This window comes from Rhyacophila brunnea, unplaced genomic scaffold, assembly GCF_057557595.1.
Source record: "Rhyacophila brunnea isolate RB1 unplaced genomic scaffold, BYU_Rbru_1.0 scaffold_2, whole genome shotgun sequence".
NCBI classification, from domain to species: Eukaryota; Metazoa; Arthropoda; class Insecta; order Trichoptera; family Rhyacophilidae; genus Rhyacophila; species Rhyacophila brunnea.
In genome coordinates this window covers 52,628,138-52,644,425 of record NW_028232859.1, presented here as the reverse complement: position 1 = coordinate 52,644,425, position 16,288 = coordinate 52,628,138, and the positions used below count along the sequence as shown (strand labels likewise).

At 35.6% G+C, this 16,288-nt stretch overlaps 1 protein-coding gene across 3 annotated transcripts in view; it reads right to left on the bottom strand.

The window, feature by feature from the left end:
* Nucleotides 1-16,288, bottom strand: part of Asap (ArfGAP domain of ASAP) — a 291,585-nt gene that overhangs the window by 11,875 nt on the left and 263,422 nt on the right. For 2 of the 3 annotated variants that reach the window (XM_085947281.1, XM_085947280.1), the window contains exons 5-13: nucleotides 7,840-8,085; nucleotides 6,499-6,626; nucleotides 6,194-6,327; nucleotides 4,786-5,022; nucleotides 4,473-4,695; nucleotides 3,769-3,949; nucleotides 2,587-2,880; nucleotides 1,476-1,595; nucleotides 804-1,020 (exon numbers count right to left, since the gene is read on the bottom strand). In XM_085947281.1, the coding sequence (XP_085803407.1) occupies nucleotides 804-1,020; nucleotides 1,476-1,595; nucleotides 2,587-2,880; nucleotides 3,769-3,949; nucleotides 4,473-4,695; nucleotides 4,786-5,022; nucleotides 6,194-6,327; nucleotides 6,499-6,626; nucleotides 7,840-8,085 (1,780 nt within the window). The remainder of the gene's footprint in view (nucleotides 1-803; nucleotides 1,021-1,475; nucleotides 1,596-2,586; nucleotides 2,881-3,768; nucleotides 3,950-4,472; nucleotides 4,696-4,785; nucleotides 5,023-6,193; nucleotides 6,328-6,498; nucleotides 6,627-7,839; nucleotides 8,086-16,288) is intronic. The other variant, XM_085947282.1, reaches the window with a different exon arrangement.

Sequence of the window (16,288 nt, the reverse complement as noted above, 5' to 3'; positions counted from 1 at the left end):
CCGACCGCGCACAGAATAACCATAGAAAATTTTATTATGATACACCTATGTGTATGGTGACAATGAATAGCGCCGCTGTCTGACCACTCGCTATTTTCTCGAATGCTATTATCACTCCGGTAGTACGTCATAATGATGTCATATGACGTCATCTCGACCGGGAAGCTTGCACTCGCAAGTTCTAACATAGAGCCCCTGTACCCTCTTCATACTAGTCCCGGTCGATTTTTTTTAAATAATTTAATATATTGTTCATACACTGCCATCTCTTAGAATCATGATGAACTACTTAACTGATATACTGATAAGTCTTTATGATATTATACTTTGAATATATTTCCAAAAAATATGTTTTACTTTTTCATAGAAATTCACGACCTGCTGGGTACCGCCATACTAATATCTCCCGGCATTTAATGGAATGCGTAATGTGGAAGCGTATGTGACAAATTGATTGGCACATAGCTCAATCGATTTAAAGCCCAGATAAATAAATATGTGAATCAAAACATAATTTGGTACACATTACTTTTTAAATTCTTATTCCATCAAATACTCTCGGTCGATAGTATTAATACATTACTTATTTCCGGTATTACCTCTTTGTAAAATTAGGGATATGAATGACTCTCTCCAAAAAGTTTTCATGTATCCAGTTAGCTCTATGCGTCTTTTATTAATGTCTGTCTACATTAACGCACTAGAACATTTTATAGTGCATGCAGAATTATTTTCTCACATATGCAACATAAAATTAGTGAGAATATTGTATTGGATGATAGGCAGCAGTAAATAAAACTTACACATATTTGGTTTTCTGGGCATTGTGTTAGGTGTAGGCGGAGCATTGGAGGCGTGTAGTGAGTCACAGGTCGAAGAACGAGATCGGAGAGTTATCGGAGAAGAATCTCCTCCACCGGAAAGACTGTTCATACCGGAGCCCCTCTCCGATGAATTGCCACCTCCCGAGTAAGACGGAGGACGTGATCGACTTTTCTTTTCCGGAGTTATACTTCCATTCTGGAAACAATAAGAAATCCTAATCAGATCAAATAAACAATTAGATGACATTGCATTGGTAGCTATTTCAATTAATGACTGTCAGGGCACCAAAATTTATGCTTGTGAATAGATCTAATCAATATTCTTTTTATTATTGATTGAATTGGTATTATTATGGGACAGACTGAGAATTAAATAAGATAGCAATAACATTAGCTTGATTTTAAAATACAAGACGGAATTTGAAAACTTCAGACAGCATAGTATTACTACAAATAATTTTCATGAGTCATAGACAGGTAGATAGATAGCTTGATGGATAAGACCACTCACTCAGACAGTGAAAAATCAAAAAATTATGTTCGAATTCCACTTGGTTCAACATTTTTTATATAAGATACTTTATGATAGGTGTGTTTCAGAATTTTTAAAAATTATTTAATAATACTATGATAAAATAAGATAAATTTTACCCTCTCATCAATTACTGTTTCATCATCAGAGAAATCGGTTGAACCGTCATCGTGCGAGAGATTCCAATCGACGTTTATGTTTTCAAACATACTCTTTTCCCGTTTTTCCACACTCTCCAGCTGAAAAAGCAATAAATCTCATTAATACATTGATTTTACCTGATCTTTCAAGAGATTCTGTATTAACTTGGCGGTATTTTATAAATAATGATTTTATGTGTTTATTAATTATAAAAGTGTCCCAAAAACAGATAACATAATTATATGTAATATTTAACAAATTAAGGTTTTCTAATATGTCTGATAGATAAAAGATGTCAAATTATTTGAATTCATATTTTTATAATAATTTATTTAATATTGTATTCAGAGTTTGGCCTCCCTAGATTGCTGTGGCCCGCCAAAAGTTGATTTTTGGCCTCCCTGTTAAGATACACTGTCGTAATCGATTACAGAAAACATAATATTAACCCACCAATAAGTTAAGTAACTATTCCACAAAAGCCGCTTTCTGTTTAGATCAATTCAAGTTCCTACAGTTAATCCCCCCCGACCATGTTCCATCCTAATAGGATTATACAAACCTCCACAGAGTGGAGGTTTGTATTAACAGATTTTGTTTTTACGAGAAATGGATGTCTGCCACTTGCTCAACCTATATTAGGTTCATACTCTGATACACAAATTGAAAAACAATATGTGTATTGTCCAGACCTAGGATTCGAAACTGGGAACCATGATGCTAAAGGCCGACGCTTAAGCTGCGCGGCCAACGTAGGTGTTAATAAGTAGCATCAAATAAATATTTGAAAATTGTTTCCAATATTGAGCAAAATAATCCGACTGAGATTATTTTTTTAATAATTCGAAACAAATGGAATTTTTAGGACAGACACACATGATGTTTTATGATAGAATGATGGGGAAAATGACAAAAATGAAATTCATATTAATTAAATAAAAATAACAGAAAATTTTTAAATAATTTGAAATGATATAAAAATTATATTGAAGACTAAATGAACAAACTATTGAGAAATATACAATAAACTTGAAAGAATGTAAAATTATGACTAAAAAAAGAAATGATAAGTGATGGCGATCGGGTTACATTGTCACACACCAGTTCCTGGCAAGCTCTGTGCCCCATCTGCTGGGCGATCTGCAGAGCGGTGTGACCTCTCGAGTCCTTAAGGGCCGTGTTGGCTCCGGCTCGGAGCAGTAACTTCATGGGTTCCGGCCGGTCCGTCAACGAGCAGAGGTGCAGCGCCGTCATTCCGGCAGTGGTGGTTCTGTCCAGCAGTCCCGTGCCGCCATTTTGGATGAGGAAGTCCACCAGGTGCAGCCGGCAGCCGTCGCCCATCTCTCGTATCACCGCCAAGTGCAAAGCTGTCTCGTTGCAGTCCTGCGGAGTAGACCAAGTGCTATCTTACAGATGTGCTATGAAAAATTTGTACATACAGAAGAAGGTAATCCACATTATAGATGACATTCAGCTGCTCCCATTAATAGAGATTATTTTGAAAAATATTGCGTCAACCTATTTCACCAACAATATTAATGAAGAGCTCTGCAATATAAAATAACGTAGATTTAAAAAATTAAAATAAGGAACGAAATTTATACGAATTGATAATGATTCCTGTAATTCACAATGTTTGTTAATTTTTGCGTTGCATGAATACGAATCATTTTTGGGTTTTGTGGAATTAATTTTGACATGATTAGATATGTTATTAGAGCAAGAATCTTACACAGACGTAGATATTTGGTAATACATAACTATTATCGTATTTGATAAAAATCAAATTTTAGGATTTACAAGTTTTACATTAGACCAACGAATGCATAAATCTGGTGTTCGTGTATAATCACACAAGTCGAAAATATCAATATCACAGGAGAGTACTATTTAAAAATAATCAACTTTTACGAACCTTATGCATAGCCACACTTATGTAAAGAAGTGGGCTATTTACATGAGTTACTTGGAGTCGGAAAGAGTGAAGGTGATAATAATAAGACTCATTTCCTTTCCACGGAACTCATAACGCCACATATTTACATAAAAATGACTATGCATATGGCCCTAAAACTAAATTAAAGACAATCCTACCAATATAACGGTATACTTACGTAACTTATATTTTTTTTTTTATTTCAAAAATTGTGAGTCAAGAACAAAACAGTAATCCAAGATTTGCAGCAATTAGTAAACTTCAATAATAAATCAGTGATATAAAAAATATTTAAACGGTCACGATTAAAAAATATGAATGATTGAAATGCTTACAGAACTAGGCATCGGTGTTTGTAAATCAGCACCCTCAGCATAGGCCTGCAGCAGTTGGAGAAGCTCTCCGTTGTTGACAGCATGCTCTACGTCACTCACTCGCTCCGCTGCATCCCCACACGTCCGCAGACACCAGCGCCGCTCCACATACTTGCACCGGATGAACTGCAGCCGCTCTTCCCTGCACGAATGTGAGAATATTCCATGTTACAATCTAATTGTTGACCTCGAGGAAAGTCTGCCGCTAGGTGCATAGACTGTGAAAGGCTGCAACTGCATTTTTGGCTATTTCCACTCCATTGCCTTTTATTAAATAATTTTAAAGATAATAAAACAAACGATAATCGAAAAAAACAAAAATTCAATCAATATAATTTCTATCAATCAACTAAAAAATTACGATTTCATCATTAAAAATTAACGTTGTGGTGTCATTAAAATTTATTAAAATCGTACTACTGAAAAGTACCATTTTGCAGTTACGGCCTTATACATAGGAAGTGTCCATATGTCAGAGGTTTTCGATATTCGAACATTTAATAATCACAGCAAACCTTAATTTAATGCGTTCATGCACGGTAACAATGATAGATTCAAATGCTTTGGTGGCAATTTGTTCTGGCAGTATACTTGCTAACCAATTAATCACTGATCGACAATATTAAGCGGAAACGGCAACAATCATAATAAAAGGGTGTACTTACATAGTACTATCAGGAGTCGGTTTATCTCCATCATTTAGGGTCTTCTCCATAACATCGTTGAATGCTTGATTACCCACATGTCTGGCCAGCAGCAATTGTGAGGTGGTGAGCCTGTCCAGTGTCAGCGACTGTATTCTCGATATGTGGACTCCCAAATCTCGATGAACCCCTGAACATTCTATACAAACTATTATGCCGAAATTTGTAGACAGCCATGTCGCATCTGGAATTAAAAACAATCAAATAATGATAATTGCTCGAATATATCATAAGATTGTAGTACTATAAAATATTAATATGGCAGAGTTTTTACCATTGGTAGATCCACAATCACAGCACGCCTGGTTTCCGGGAAGCCTGAGGACTGCCCTGATGATGGCTTGGTGAAGATCAAGAAGAGAATGTCTCCCTTCACCCGCTCCGTCTCCACTGCCGGGTCCTTCTGCTTGAAATGCTCTTTTGAGAGCACCTTCTTTGCAATTTACGAGCACCGACATCCAAGCTCTCTGATCATTATCATCTTCTGCTTGGAAATGGTATGTTCGGTTGTCTGAAAAATAATATTATTTTGATTATTATTCAGATCTATGAAATTCTTGAAAAAATCAGTTCTATATTGGTCTCGTTTGGTTAATTATAATACCAATAATTGATACAGTCGAACTCGGTTATTACGATCACAGACATAGCGAGATCTCGGATGTAATGAGGAAACATTCGTTGACATTTTAGTTGATGATTTTCTCCATATATTTATAACAAGCTACTTATCGGATATACCAAGCAAAAATATCGTCAAAAATTTTCTTGAAGCAGTTAATGTGTCGAAAACATTTTCGACCCTAAGCAATAAAATCCGACCGTAGACCAATGCCGCCGGGATCGGATTACGTTTATGACACTAGTTAAGTGCCTAAGTACCTAATTGGTGTTTTCGCCGACAACATTGAAAAAGTAACCATGCATATGGTTGAAATTTCATGTAAAAAATCCAAGCTGAAGTCAGTAGGTACCTACCAGTGTTCATTACAATAATTTCTTTTATTTTGTTAACTGTCAATTCATGGTGGAACTGCATTGTATTGTTGTTTTTATTTAATAAAACGCAATTTTTTTATAGTGCTTATTCCACTTTAATTAATATATTAGGACCGGTTTCGTCCGCCTCAGTGGGAGTTGAAAATGTTGAAAATGTCCCACTGAGGCGGACGAAACCGGTCCTAATATATTAATTAAAGTGGAATAAGCACTATAAAAAAATTGCGTTTTATTAAATAAAAACAACAATTCATTACAATAAACAACTACTTTTGTAGTTTATGAATACCATGCTTGTTTCGGGGATTTTTACGATGGTTTTCAGATTTTTTATGTTCTACATAAACTTACTCAGGATCTTTCTAATAAACATTACGAGGTTCTAATTGTGTAATTTTGTTTGAATTGCGCCTTTTTGTGTTATGTGACCGCTCATTTAAAAATACCTATTCTCTGATATAACGAGTACTGCTTATAACGAGCAAATTCAGTTGGTCCCATCTTCCTCGTAATAACCAAGTTTCACTGTATTTGAAAATCAGCATTGTCATTGAAAGTAAAAAAAACAATTTTATTAATCATTTCTGTTATGTGGGCAATATTAGAAAAAAAATTAACTTGGAAAGCTATTTTAATTTTGAAGGATTATTATGTAATTTTACTGTATAAATGCAACTACTGACATGATACAAGGTCAAATCCTCTCTTGTCATCGGAGACGACTTTAATTTGGCAAGTGAGCAAGTTGACTCTCGTAGGCGGTTTTGATTCATCTGCATGGAAAATGTCTAAGAAACCTTCAGCCGTTACTCGACATCTGAAAAAAGATTTTTTATTAATCAATACCTTTTGTATGACAATATAGTGAATCTTTGTAAGACATTATACAACAATAAATTATGAATAAAATAAATCTGTGTGCGCTCTGTTATGAAATTTTTAGGGTCAATAAAAAACACTTCTTCCTTAAAGCTGATCAAACAATTACCTTCTCTTCTGCCAGACTCTTCTTACTTTTCCTTCGGACTTCTTCATAAGATGACCACTCCTCGTAACACCATGCTGCTTATCTCCCTGTAATTGATGCAATGAGTACCCACCGACGGTTGAACCACTCTGTAGAATTTAAAAAAACAATACTTAGTTATCATATTAGGATCATCCCGAAAATAGGTTTTTATACCCCGAAAGAGCTGGAAACATGAACAACCTAAATATCATATAATTAATGAAAAACTTTGTTTAAATTTAATGAAGTTCTTCCATGTAACGTCAGTTCAATTAACAGATAATAATTTATTTATTTCAAATCAATATGTAGATTGTAGGTACCTACACTATTTTTTTTTAAATCACCTTCCCAGATATTCTTAATTTGGAGTCAGTAAGATATATAGATTGTGTTTACATGCCTTCTCGGCACTTTTAACATAAGGCTTGTCTCTTTCATCAGGAAGGTGAACACGGCGAAATAAAAAAAAAGTAATGAAAATCGTATGGTTAGCCAAATTTCTGGCACACGTTTATAATGGATTTCAGAAATTATAGGGCCTGTACACACGTGCATGGATTTACTTGCAGCAATAGTGTGTATTTTAAACTATCGCGATAATAACTGTTTACACGTAAAATGCTGACTGTCTCGCCAATCTCATTCTTCAAGTGATCATAGTGAAATTAAGACCTAAACATCCTAGACCTAAGTATATGGCAATGAAACACTGAGGGCCGAGAGTAACCGAAATGTTGACAATGATTATCTTTTTGCTTTGTGAGAGAACCAGAAATTATCCCCACAAAAAAGTACTCGAATGAGGGTAGGAAACAAAAAGTACTAGATAGGTACATTGTTAGAAAAGACAGAAATGGCATGTTGTTGAGAAGTACAACGGTATGTCAACTCCAGCTATAAAAAAGAATGTCAATAATTAAAAAGATTTTTTAGATAAATAATTATGAGGTATCTTGTACATAAAACAAGTATACATGGGCGGCATAGTTAATATATCAGGTGGTGATGGTAGTCAGTGTTGCCATATTTTTCTATGCTGATTATAGTACAGAGGCGTAAAAATTATAGTATTTCTGAAAAATATATAGTACAGGAACATTTTTCATCTTGAATCCTTTAAAATTATAGTATTTTGGTATATTTGGCGTAAAATTATAGTATTTTACATTTTTCGCGAAATCAAAATTATGGTATTGTACTATAATTATAGTACGGTTGGCATCACTGTGGTAGGTGGATAATTAAAATGTAGTACCTACGATCAATGAATTAATGGACTTCTTTTGTTATAAAAAGTAGTCTCAAGAATTTACTCACCTCTTTATCCTGAGGTGCTGCGGCTCTTAAGGATGTCCGGAGTTCACTGAGTTTCCGTCTCTCTTCGTCCTGCTCGTGCCGTATCCTCTGCAACCGGACGCTGAGGTCGGCCACGTAACTCCCAAAGTGTTCGATGGTCTTCAGTCCGTCTTGGAAGTAGTTGGTTTGGGCGTGGTAGTATTCCACCAGATGTTGCAGAAGCTCAATGCCCTTCTTTGTCTTAATCTCGTTGAACTTTATCAGGTACTGCGGGGAGGAAACAAAGTTTTCATTACTAATTTTATCTTCATCGAATACCAGTTTCAGGTACCGACAACTAAACATTGACTTGTAGCAGTAGTATCACAGTTTCAAGTTATACGGGCCAGGGTTACAAATCACCAAGATTATTTTCATGCAGCTCGGTGGCCGCGCGGCATAAGCGTTGGACTATCATGCCGTGGGTCCCAGGTTCGAATCCTGGGTCTGGCAAGTACACATATTGTTTTTCAATATGTGTGTGAGTCAGGGTATGGACCTAATAGGTTGAGCAAGTGGCTGACATCCATTTCTCGTAAAAAAAATCTGTTAATACAAACCTCTACTCTGTGGAGGCCCATATGATCCTATTAGGATCGGACGTGGTCGAAAAAAAAAAAAAAAAAAAAATTACTGTGTGCAAAAGGTAAGCGATATTTTTTTTCCAAGGACAATAATATTAAAGAATAGGTATAGATAATCAATGATATAATGTGCATATTCAGACTTAGCCACCTTGTTATAGTTGGTCTTCCTAAAGCAGGGAAGCCTTCATATGTTAGCGAACAATGACTAATTATGATGGGTGACATTGATGATAAGCGGCCACACTGGATAGGGACAGGTGGAGGGAGCTGTTGGAGGAAGCTGTTGGAGGAGGCCAGGACCCACACCGGGTTGTCGCGCCCCTGATGATGATGATGACATTGATGACCCAGCTCATAAAGCAAGGCCAACTCTAGTATACATCCAGACCATAAAGTTTTACAAAAATATTAGTTTCCAGTATTTTTTCTAACCACCCGTTTTCCACATTTTTTGCTATATTGATGGAATTGAAACGTTCATATAATATACGAGGGTGGGTCAATAATTCCTTAGAAAAAAGCATTAAAACAGTTTTTATTTTTGTATTTTTTTTTTATTTCTCAACATAATCTCCTTGGAGCTCAATACACTTGGTTAGACGTTTCTCAATTTTTTTAAACCGTCAGAAAAATAAGTTTTCGGAAGGTCCTCAAAATAAGCATTTGTCCGATCGATGACTTCTTCACTTGAAAAAAAACGTTGTCCACTTAGCCATTTTTTTAAGTTTGGGAAAAGGAAAAAGTCACTGGGGGCTAAATCTGGCGAATACGGTGGGTGGTCGACCAATTCGAACTTCAATTCTTCAATTTTAGCCATTGATCGTAAACATGTGTGAACACGGGCATTGTCCTGATGAAAGAGGATTTTTTTCCTGTTTAAATGAGGCCGTTTTTCTTCAATTTTGTTTTTTAGCTGGTCCAATAAAGATGCATAATAATCCCCTGTTATTGTTTTTCCTTTTTCCAAATAGTCAACGAAAATAATTCCACGTGCATCCCAAAATACAGTAGCCATAACCTTACCAGCTGATTTTACGGTTTTCGCCTTCTTTGGACATGGTTCGCCTTTCGCAATCCACTGCTTTGACTGTTCTTTCGTCTCAGGAGTATAGTGGTGTATCCATGTTTCATCTACAGTCACAAAGCGATGAAAAAATTCATCCGGATTGCGTTGCATGAGGGACAACAGGGCTTTAGAGGCCACCACCCTATTGCGTTTATTGTCGACTGTGAGCAAACGCGGCACCCATCTTGCAGAAATTTTTTTCATGCCCAATTTGTCATGTAAAATAGAATGACGCTACCTTTTGAGATCCCTGTAACCTCAATTATCTCACTCAACTTTAATCTTCCGTCACTTAACACCATATCGTGGATTTTATTGATCATTTCTGGTGTAGTCACCTCTACAGGACGTCCTGAGCGTGGTTCATCCTTTGTTGATGTACGACCACGTTTAAATTCATTTAACCAGTTATAAATAGTTGCAAGTGAAGGAGCAGATATGCCGTGAACTAAATCCAACTCATTTTTTATTTCCTTTGCTGTTAACCCTTTTATATTAAAATGTTTAATAACAGCTCTAAACTCAATTTTCTTCATTTTTGTAAACAAGCAATTTTTTTTTTTAATGTACGAGAAACACACAACAACCCGACCAATCTGATTGAAACTTCGCAGCATACTGAATCGGTAGTGCCGCTGCATGAAAACAAACCGCTTACAGTACTAGTCGCGCCACCTGTCGGCTTTTCTAAGGACTTATTGACCCACCCTCGTATACAAAAATATATAGATATAATCATATTATGGTGATAGCAAGACAAAAAATTAGGGGTTTTTTTATTTAAATAACCTCTAATATTATGTAGTTAGATGATGCATTATATCATCATCATCAGCTGGGGTCAATCCACTGCTGGATGAAGGCCTCCCTTTCCACTCTTCTCCGTCCGTAGTTCTTCGCTGCTACACACATACACCGAAATTATCCAGTGGGTTTTAGAGCGTCCGTGTGGTCGTTTAGTGCCTCTCGGATACCGGTACAACAGCTGTATGGCATGTATTCAGAAGTTGTCAACTCGCTGAATGGCATGTCCAGCCCATTGCCATTTCAGCTGCTTAGCTACTTTGCTTGGTGCTTTATGTAATGCGATAATATAATGATAATACAACAAATCTGGTTATTTTTTTTTCATCATCAAAATTAGTTATATTATTATTTAGACAGGTACGAAATAGGACCACTTTGTTTTGGCATGAAACTTTGTGGTCTGGCTGTATATTAGAGATATTGTACTTTATACAATGTCATAGAAAAGTCATTTGCTATCTTAAAAAATCAAACCATATAAATGCACTATAACAAAAAGATACTATTGACACGGGTAATCAATTTGAGGAATACACACAATGAGTTATTTTGATCTTTTCTAAAGAAACGGCATTGCTGTGAGCTTAGTCAGTTTCCTGCGGCGCAGAGTCGTGACGACTAATCAACATTTATCAAGAAGCAATAATTTTATGTACATACACTGAAGCTGTTTATTTTGCACTGTTTACAAAAAAAAATATATCCTAAACATACCGACAATATTACGATTATTTTACGGACTCGGCCGGCCTTGGTAAAACAAAATTATTGTGAATTTGAAACAGTCGTGAGCCTAACCCAGTGGTCGGCAAACCGCGGCTCGGCCACAAATGACCACGTATAGGCTAAAACAGTGAAAGATAGAACAGTCAAAATGACTTCGAATATAACCAACTAGCAAGTCGAAGATCTTAAATTGGTTTCAGCCTTATCAATAGCAGTTAAAGAGTCTTGTGACATATATGATACAGCACAAGTTTCACGTTTTGTACGATATATTTCATCTACCTAAAAGTGCGGCCACACCGAAAACAAGTCGCGCGACAACTCGTTAAATTTTACGATAAGCATGATAATTATCGTAAAATTTCTTAAGCAATTATGATAATTATCGTAAAATTTAACGAGTTGTCGCGCGACTTGTTGCCGGTGTGGACCCGGCATTAGGTCCTAAAGAAGAACTTGTAGAATTATTGCCACTCAAATGTCAAACACGTAGAGAGGATATTTCAAATGTTGTAATTGGGTGTATGGAAAAAACATCATATTATTCTACTCGATAAAATTGTGTCAATTTCAACAGACGGGGCGGGGCGTTAAGTATGACCGGCGTAAGAAAAGGGGTTGTTGCTATTTTGAAAGAAAAAAAAATCACGAGACACTTGCTTACCATTGCATTATTCGCCAAGAAGAGCTTTGTGCGCAGACATTTTCAAAGTTATGGAATTGGTGATTAAGATTAACAACTCTATTATAGATAAAGCTTATCGATAAAGAATTATGGAGCTCTAAATTTGAACATCTTTGTGATTATATAGACATATTGGAGAAAAACAAATGCGAACATGTTTCATAGCACAAGTTTAGTAGTCTGCTTTTAAAGAGCTGGAGAAGGAAGACATGATGATTTTTAATACCTGGAGTAGTATTCCTGACTTATGTTATCAGTTGAAAAAACTAGTGTTTTCTGTTCGTTCCCTTTCCGGTTCTACATATTCATGCGAACAATCTTTTTCAAGCATAAACCTTATCAAGAGTAAATTGAGGTCGTATTATTGATGAGAACCTGGAATCGTGCCTAAAATTAAAAACAACAGCATACAAACCTGACTTATCCAAACTTTTCAAGGAGATGCAAGGCATTCAGTCATTGCCATGATAATAATAATAATTTTATGGATGGATACCTTACTTACAATTTAATTTTTATCAATAAATAAGATCATTATTAAGAATGATATCACGTCAACAGTGTACCTCCCTATATAGTAAGTTTAAGAAATTTGGCTCTGTTGACTAATGAGTTTAACTAATGAGCCTAACCTAACCTTCTTATGTTTGTTTACTGTCTAAACTCTACCTACAGGGTGTCGCCCCAGAAGTTAGCAAAGGCAACACCATTTTCTTAGCTTGTAGGACTTGCTTTGATTTTGAATGATAGGGCTTTCATGTGATGTGTTTCGCGTTGATCGTCAGAGAACCCCCACTTCACCATCTTCGGACTCGTGACTGGCTGAGATGCTCTGCTAGCCGTACTAATTTTTGAGACAGAGAGCATTAACTTCCCAAGTGGTCAATCGGTCCTCTTCATCTAAAACCTCAGGACATAAGTCAAATTTTGCACATTCGGTACACACGCATGACGTATCGCGGACGTACCCCTCCCTAAATGATCCCTTTCTAGCCTAGCCATAAAAAGATATTATTTGTGTGATTTAAAATTATATTATTGCAACACACATTGCATATAGGGTTGCCAGACAACTCCGGGACCTAAATAAATTATGTAACATATCTTACGTTACGTAAATAAAATAAATTTGATAGTTTTTTTTAGCTTTTCTTCCAAGCTTTCTTTTTTTATTGAGATGACGTGCTACGAATCGTAACGACCTTCTTAATTAATTACGGGACATTTTGAATGCCTTTTGTGGTTAAACTGGGCTCCCGTTTCGCGTTGATCGTCAGAGAACCCCCACTTCACCATCTTCGGACTCGTGACTGGCTGAGATGCTCTGCTAGCCGTACTAATTTTTGAGACAGAGAGCATTAACTTCCCAAGTGGTCAATCGGTCCTCTTCATCTAAAACCTCAGGACATAAGTCAAATTTTGCACATTCGGTACACACGCATGACGTATCGCGGACGTACCCCTCCCTAAATGATCCCTTTCTAGCCTAGCCATAAAAAGATATTATTTGTGTGATTTAAAATTATATTATTGCAACACACATTGCATATAGGGTTGCCAGACAACTCCGGGACCTAAATAAATTATGTAACATATCTTACGTTACGTAAATAAAATAAATTTGATAGTTTTTTTTAGCTTTTCTTCCAAGCTTTCTTTTTTTATTGAGATGACGTGCTACGAATCGTAACGACCTTCTTAATTAATTACGGGACATTTTGAATGCCTTTTGTGGTTAAACTGGGCTCCCACACATAGACTTATGTACTTGTTTTGCTGGACGGTTGGCAACCCTAATAGTATAATGATAATGTATTACTTAGATAAGCTATTTTATCTAAGCTATTATCGATTAGTAGGATGTGTCATCAGAATGACAGTCCGACATATACATTATTTAACTATCAAATAAAATGCCAATAGACAGAATTATTTCCATTAAATATTCATTCACCACGATACAATATATTACTATACGTGAGCTAAAATGTGACAGGATAAAATAATCCATAAACAGTAACAGAATTGAAAAATCTCGGCCGGTAAATAATTTATTTTAATCTGGTTACAATGTTTCTAAACCAGCCTATATTACATTAGTACTTACCTATATGTATATAATAATCAAGGCGAATAAGAATCAAAAGGAAAGGGAGAGAAGATGATTTCTGTTAAATATGAAAGAGTGCGCAGAGAAATAAATTAATAGGGTGCAATTAGCTTAAAGCTTTCGGTTTGATTAAAATTGCGTTAGTCTTGTATTAATATTTATATGAGCACTACAACGGGATCTTCTGACGCCTGGGCACCCCAAGATAAAAGTGGAAATAATGAAAATCTTCTTCGCTTTTCCGCAATGTTTTTTCTTGTAATTAAATAATTCTTTTGTCACTTAATAAAATTAATAATCATTGATAGAAAGTTACTAAAAAATAATGTGTTTTAAATTAAATAGTAATTATTATTATTAATATTCTACATTATAATTTTTCCCTGAGCGATGAAACGGCACTACAACTATTTTTTTTATTTAACGAATAATTCACAAGATTTAAGAATGTAACATTCTTTTTATTGAACATACATAATTTTGAAAACACTTTTGAGAAAATATATAACATATAGAAAAAATCTTTTTTGAAAAAATACGACACCCAGCAGGGATCGAACCTGCACCTCTCGGTTTCGCGCCCACGCACATTGAACATAATACTATATGTATCCTATCTAATGACACAAATTTTAACTAATGGCTCTTACAATACTCTCAGAAGCGCTTTCCAAATTGAATATGAAATTTTCAAAAAAAGATTTTTTCCATTGGTTATATTATATTTTACCATCAGTGTTTTTAAAATTATGTATGTTCAATACAACAATAGTTTGCTATATTGTCAGTATTTTTATGTTTCGAATATTATTTTAAAGCTAAAATGTCTATACTTTATAATGAAGCATAGCTGCTTCATAGAACACCGTCACCGCTCTCAAAAGTTGTAATATTTCGTATTCGTTCCTTCATTCGCCACCCTTTATAATGTATCCCTCTTATGCAACACATGACTTGCCTAACCCCCCGGGATATCAATGATCAGAACCGGTTTCGTCCGTTTTAATATTACACCTATTTATAATAATATTTTTTGAAAGACAAATTTATTTATTGAACATATTATTGACTCTTCAAAAATAAATCAATAATTATTTTTACAGAAAACAACAAAAAATCTACATGCATCAAAATTTCCTAACTAAAGGGTCACCAGAAGTAACCAACTTCATAGTAAATTGAAAAACATATTTTTATAAATACCTATATGTATTTAGGTAATGTGTCTTAATGTCTCCCAACGAAATTAGCTCTATTTTTACAGTCCCCCATGGTTCTTCATTTATCATTGTCAAAGGGGCGGTTTTAACCACCGCAAAAAGCACCAAATATAATTATAATGGAAACCCTTCTACTAAATACAAAAAGATCCTTAAATGGTTTTTAATTTGTATAAAACGTAAATTATCAAATCGTCAGCTGAATGCAGAACTACTATAACTTACATTTGAATTTTTTTAGGAGAGAGTTCTTTGAATCGACTTAGTGAAATTATTAATTATTTTATGGATAAATCAACGCATCATATGTCTATATAAATAGTAAATAACTGAAGTAGACTGTTTCAAAAAACTACCCTTCAAAATATTTCAAATGTGAGTTAGAATAGTTCTGCATTCAGTTGACGATTAATGATAAATTAGATAGATATTCCCGACTGTATACAGATTACATTGGTAAGTGAATACACAGTATATCTATATACGATACTGTTTTAACGAAATTAGTGTCCAGGAGCCCCGGGGTTACTGCGGATGTAAAGTACATAGCAACGCCGGCACGTGAGTTCGTTACAAAGTTCCGTAGAGCCAGCCGTAGAGCTGTGAGGCGTAGACCCTCACTTAACAACGTCCCGAAGTCGGCGGTGAGGCATGCGATATTAATTTACAGCCATCAAACTTCTCGCGTCGGCACATGTGAATTTTCCGCAGCTTTAAGCTCACGTGGAGAGCTTTTGACTGAGTGCACAGCGTACGTAGTTTTTTTGAAACGGTTTGCTAGTTTTGCACTGAAACATCTAGGAAACTGTTATTTTGTAAAGAGGCTTAACTTAACTTACTATGCAATAGCAACATATTTTTATAACACCATAACAACCACGAGCCCAAATGACAGTAGTGAAGTAGTACTAGTGAAGCGGTAGTGTAGTAGTAGTAGCAGCTGTGATACAACCATGAAAACAAAGCTTTGACTATAGTGCAAAGTCTAATGCACAAAGCACTGGATTATAATGTGATTTGTTCACTGGGCCCGAGTATTTCTGTGATTATTACTACTACACTTGGTTTTCCCTCCACCACCCGCCACGTCTATGTCCCCCCGTTATGCAGGCGTATACCATGGCGTAACGAACATTAGGCGCTCTTCAAATTCAAAGCAACTTCCCACGACCTCGGTTAGCGTGCATTAGAGTGTGCGTGATTCGTACTTCGATATAATGTATTACCTGG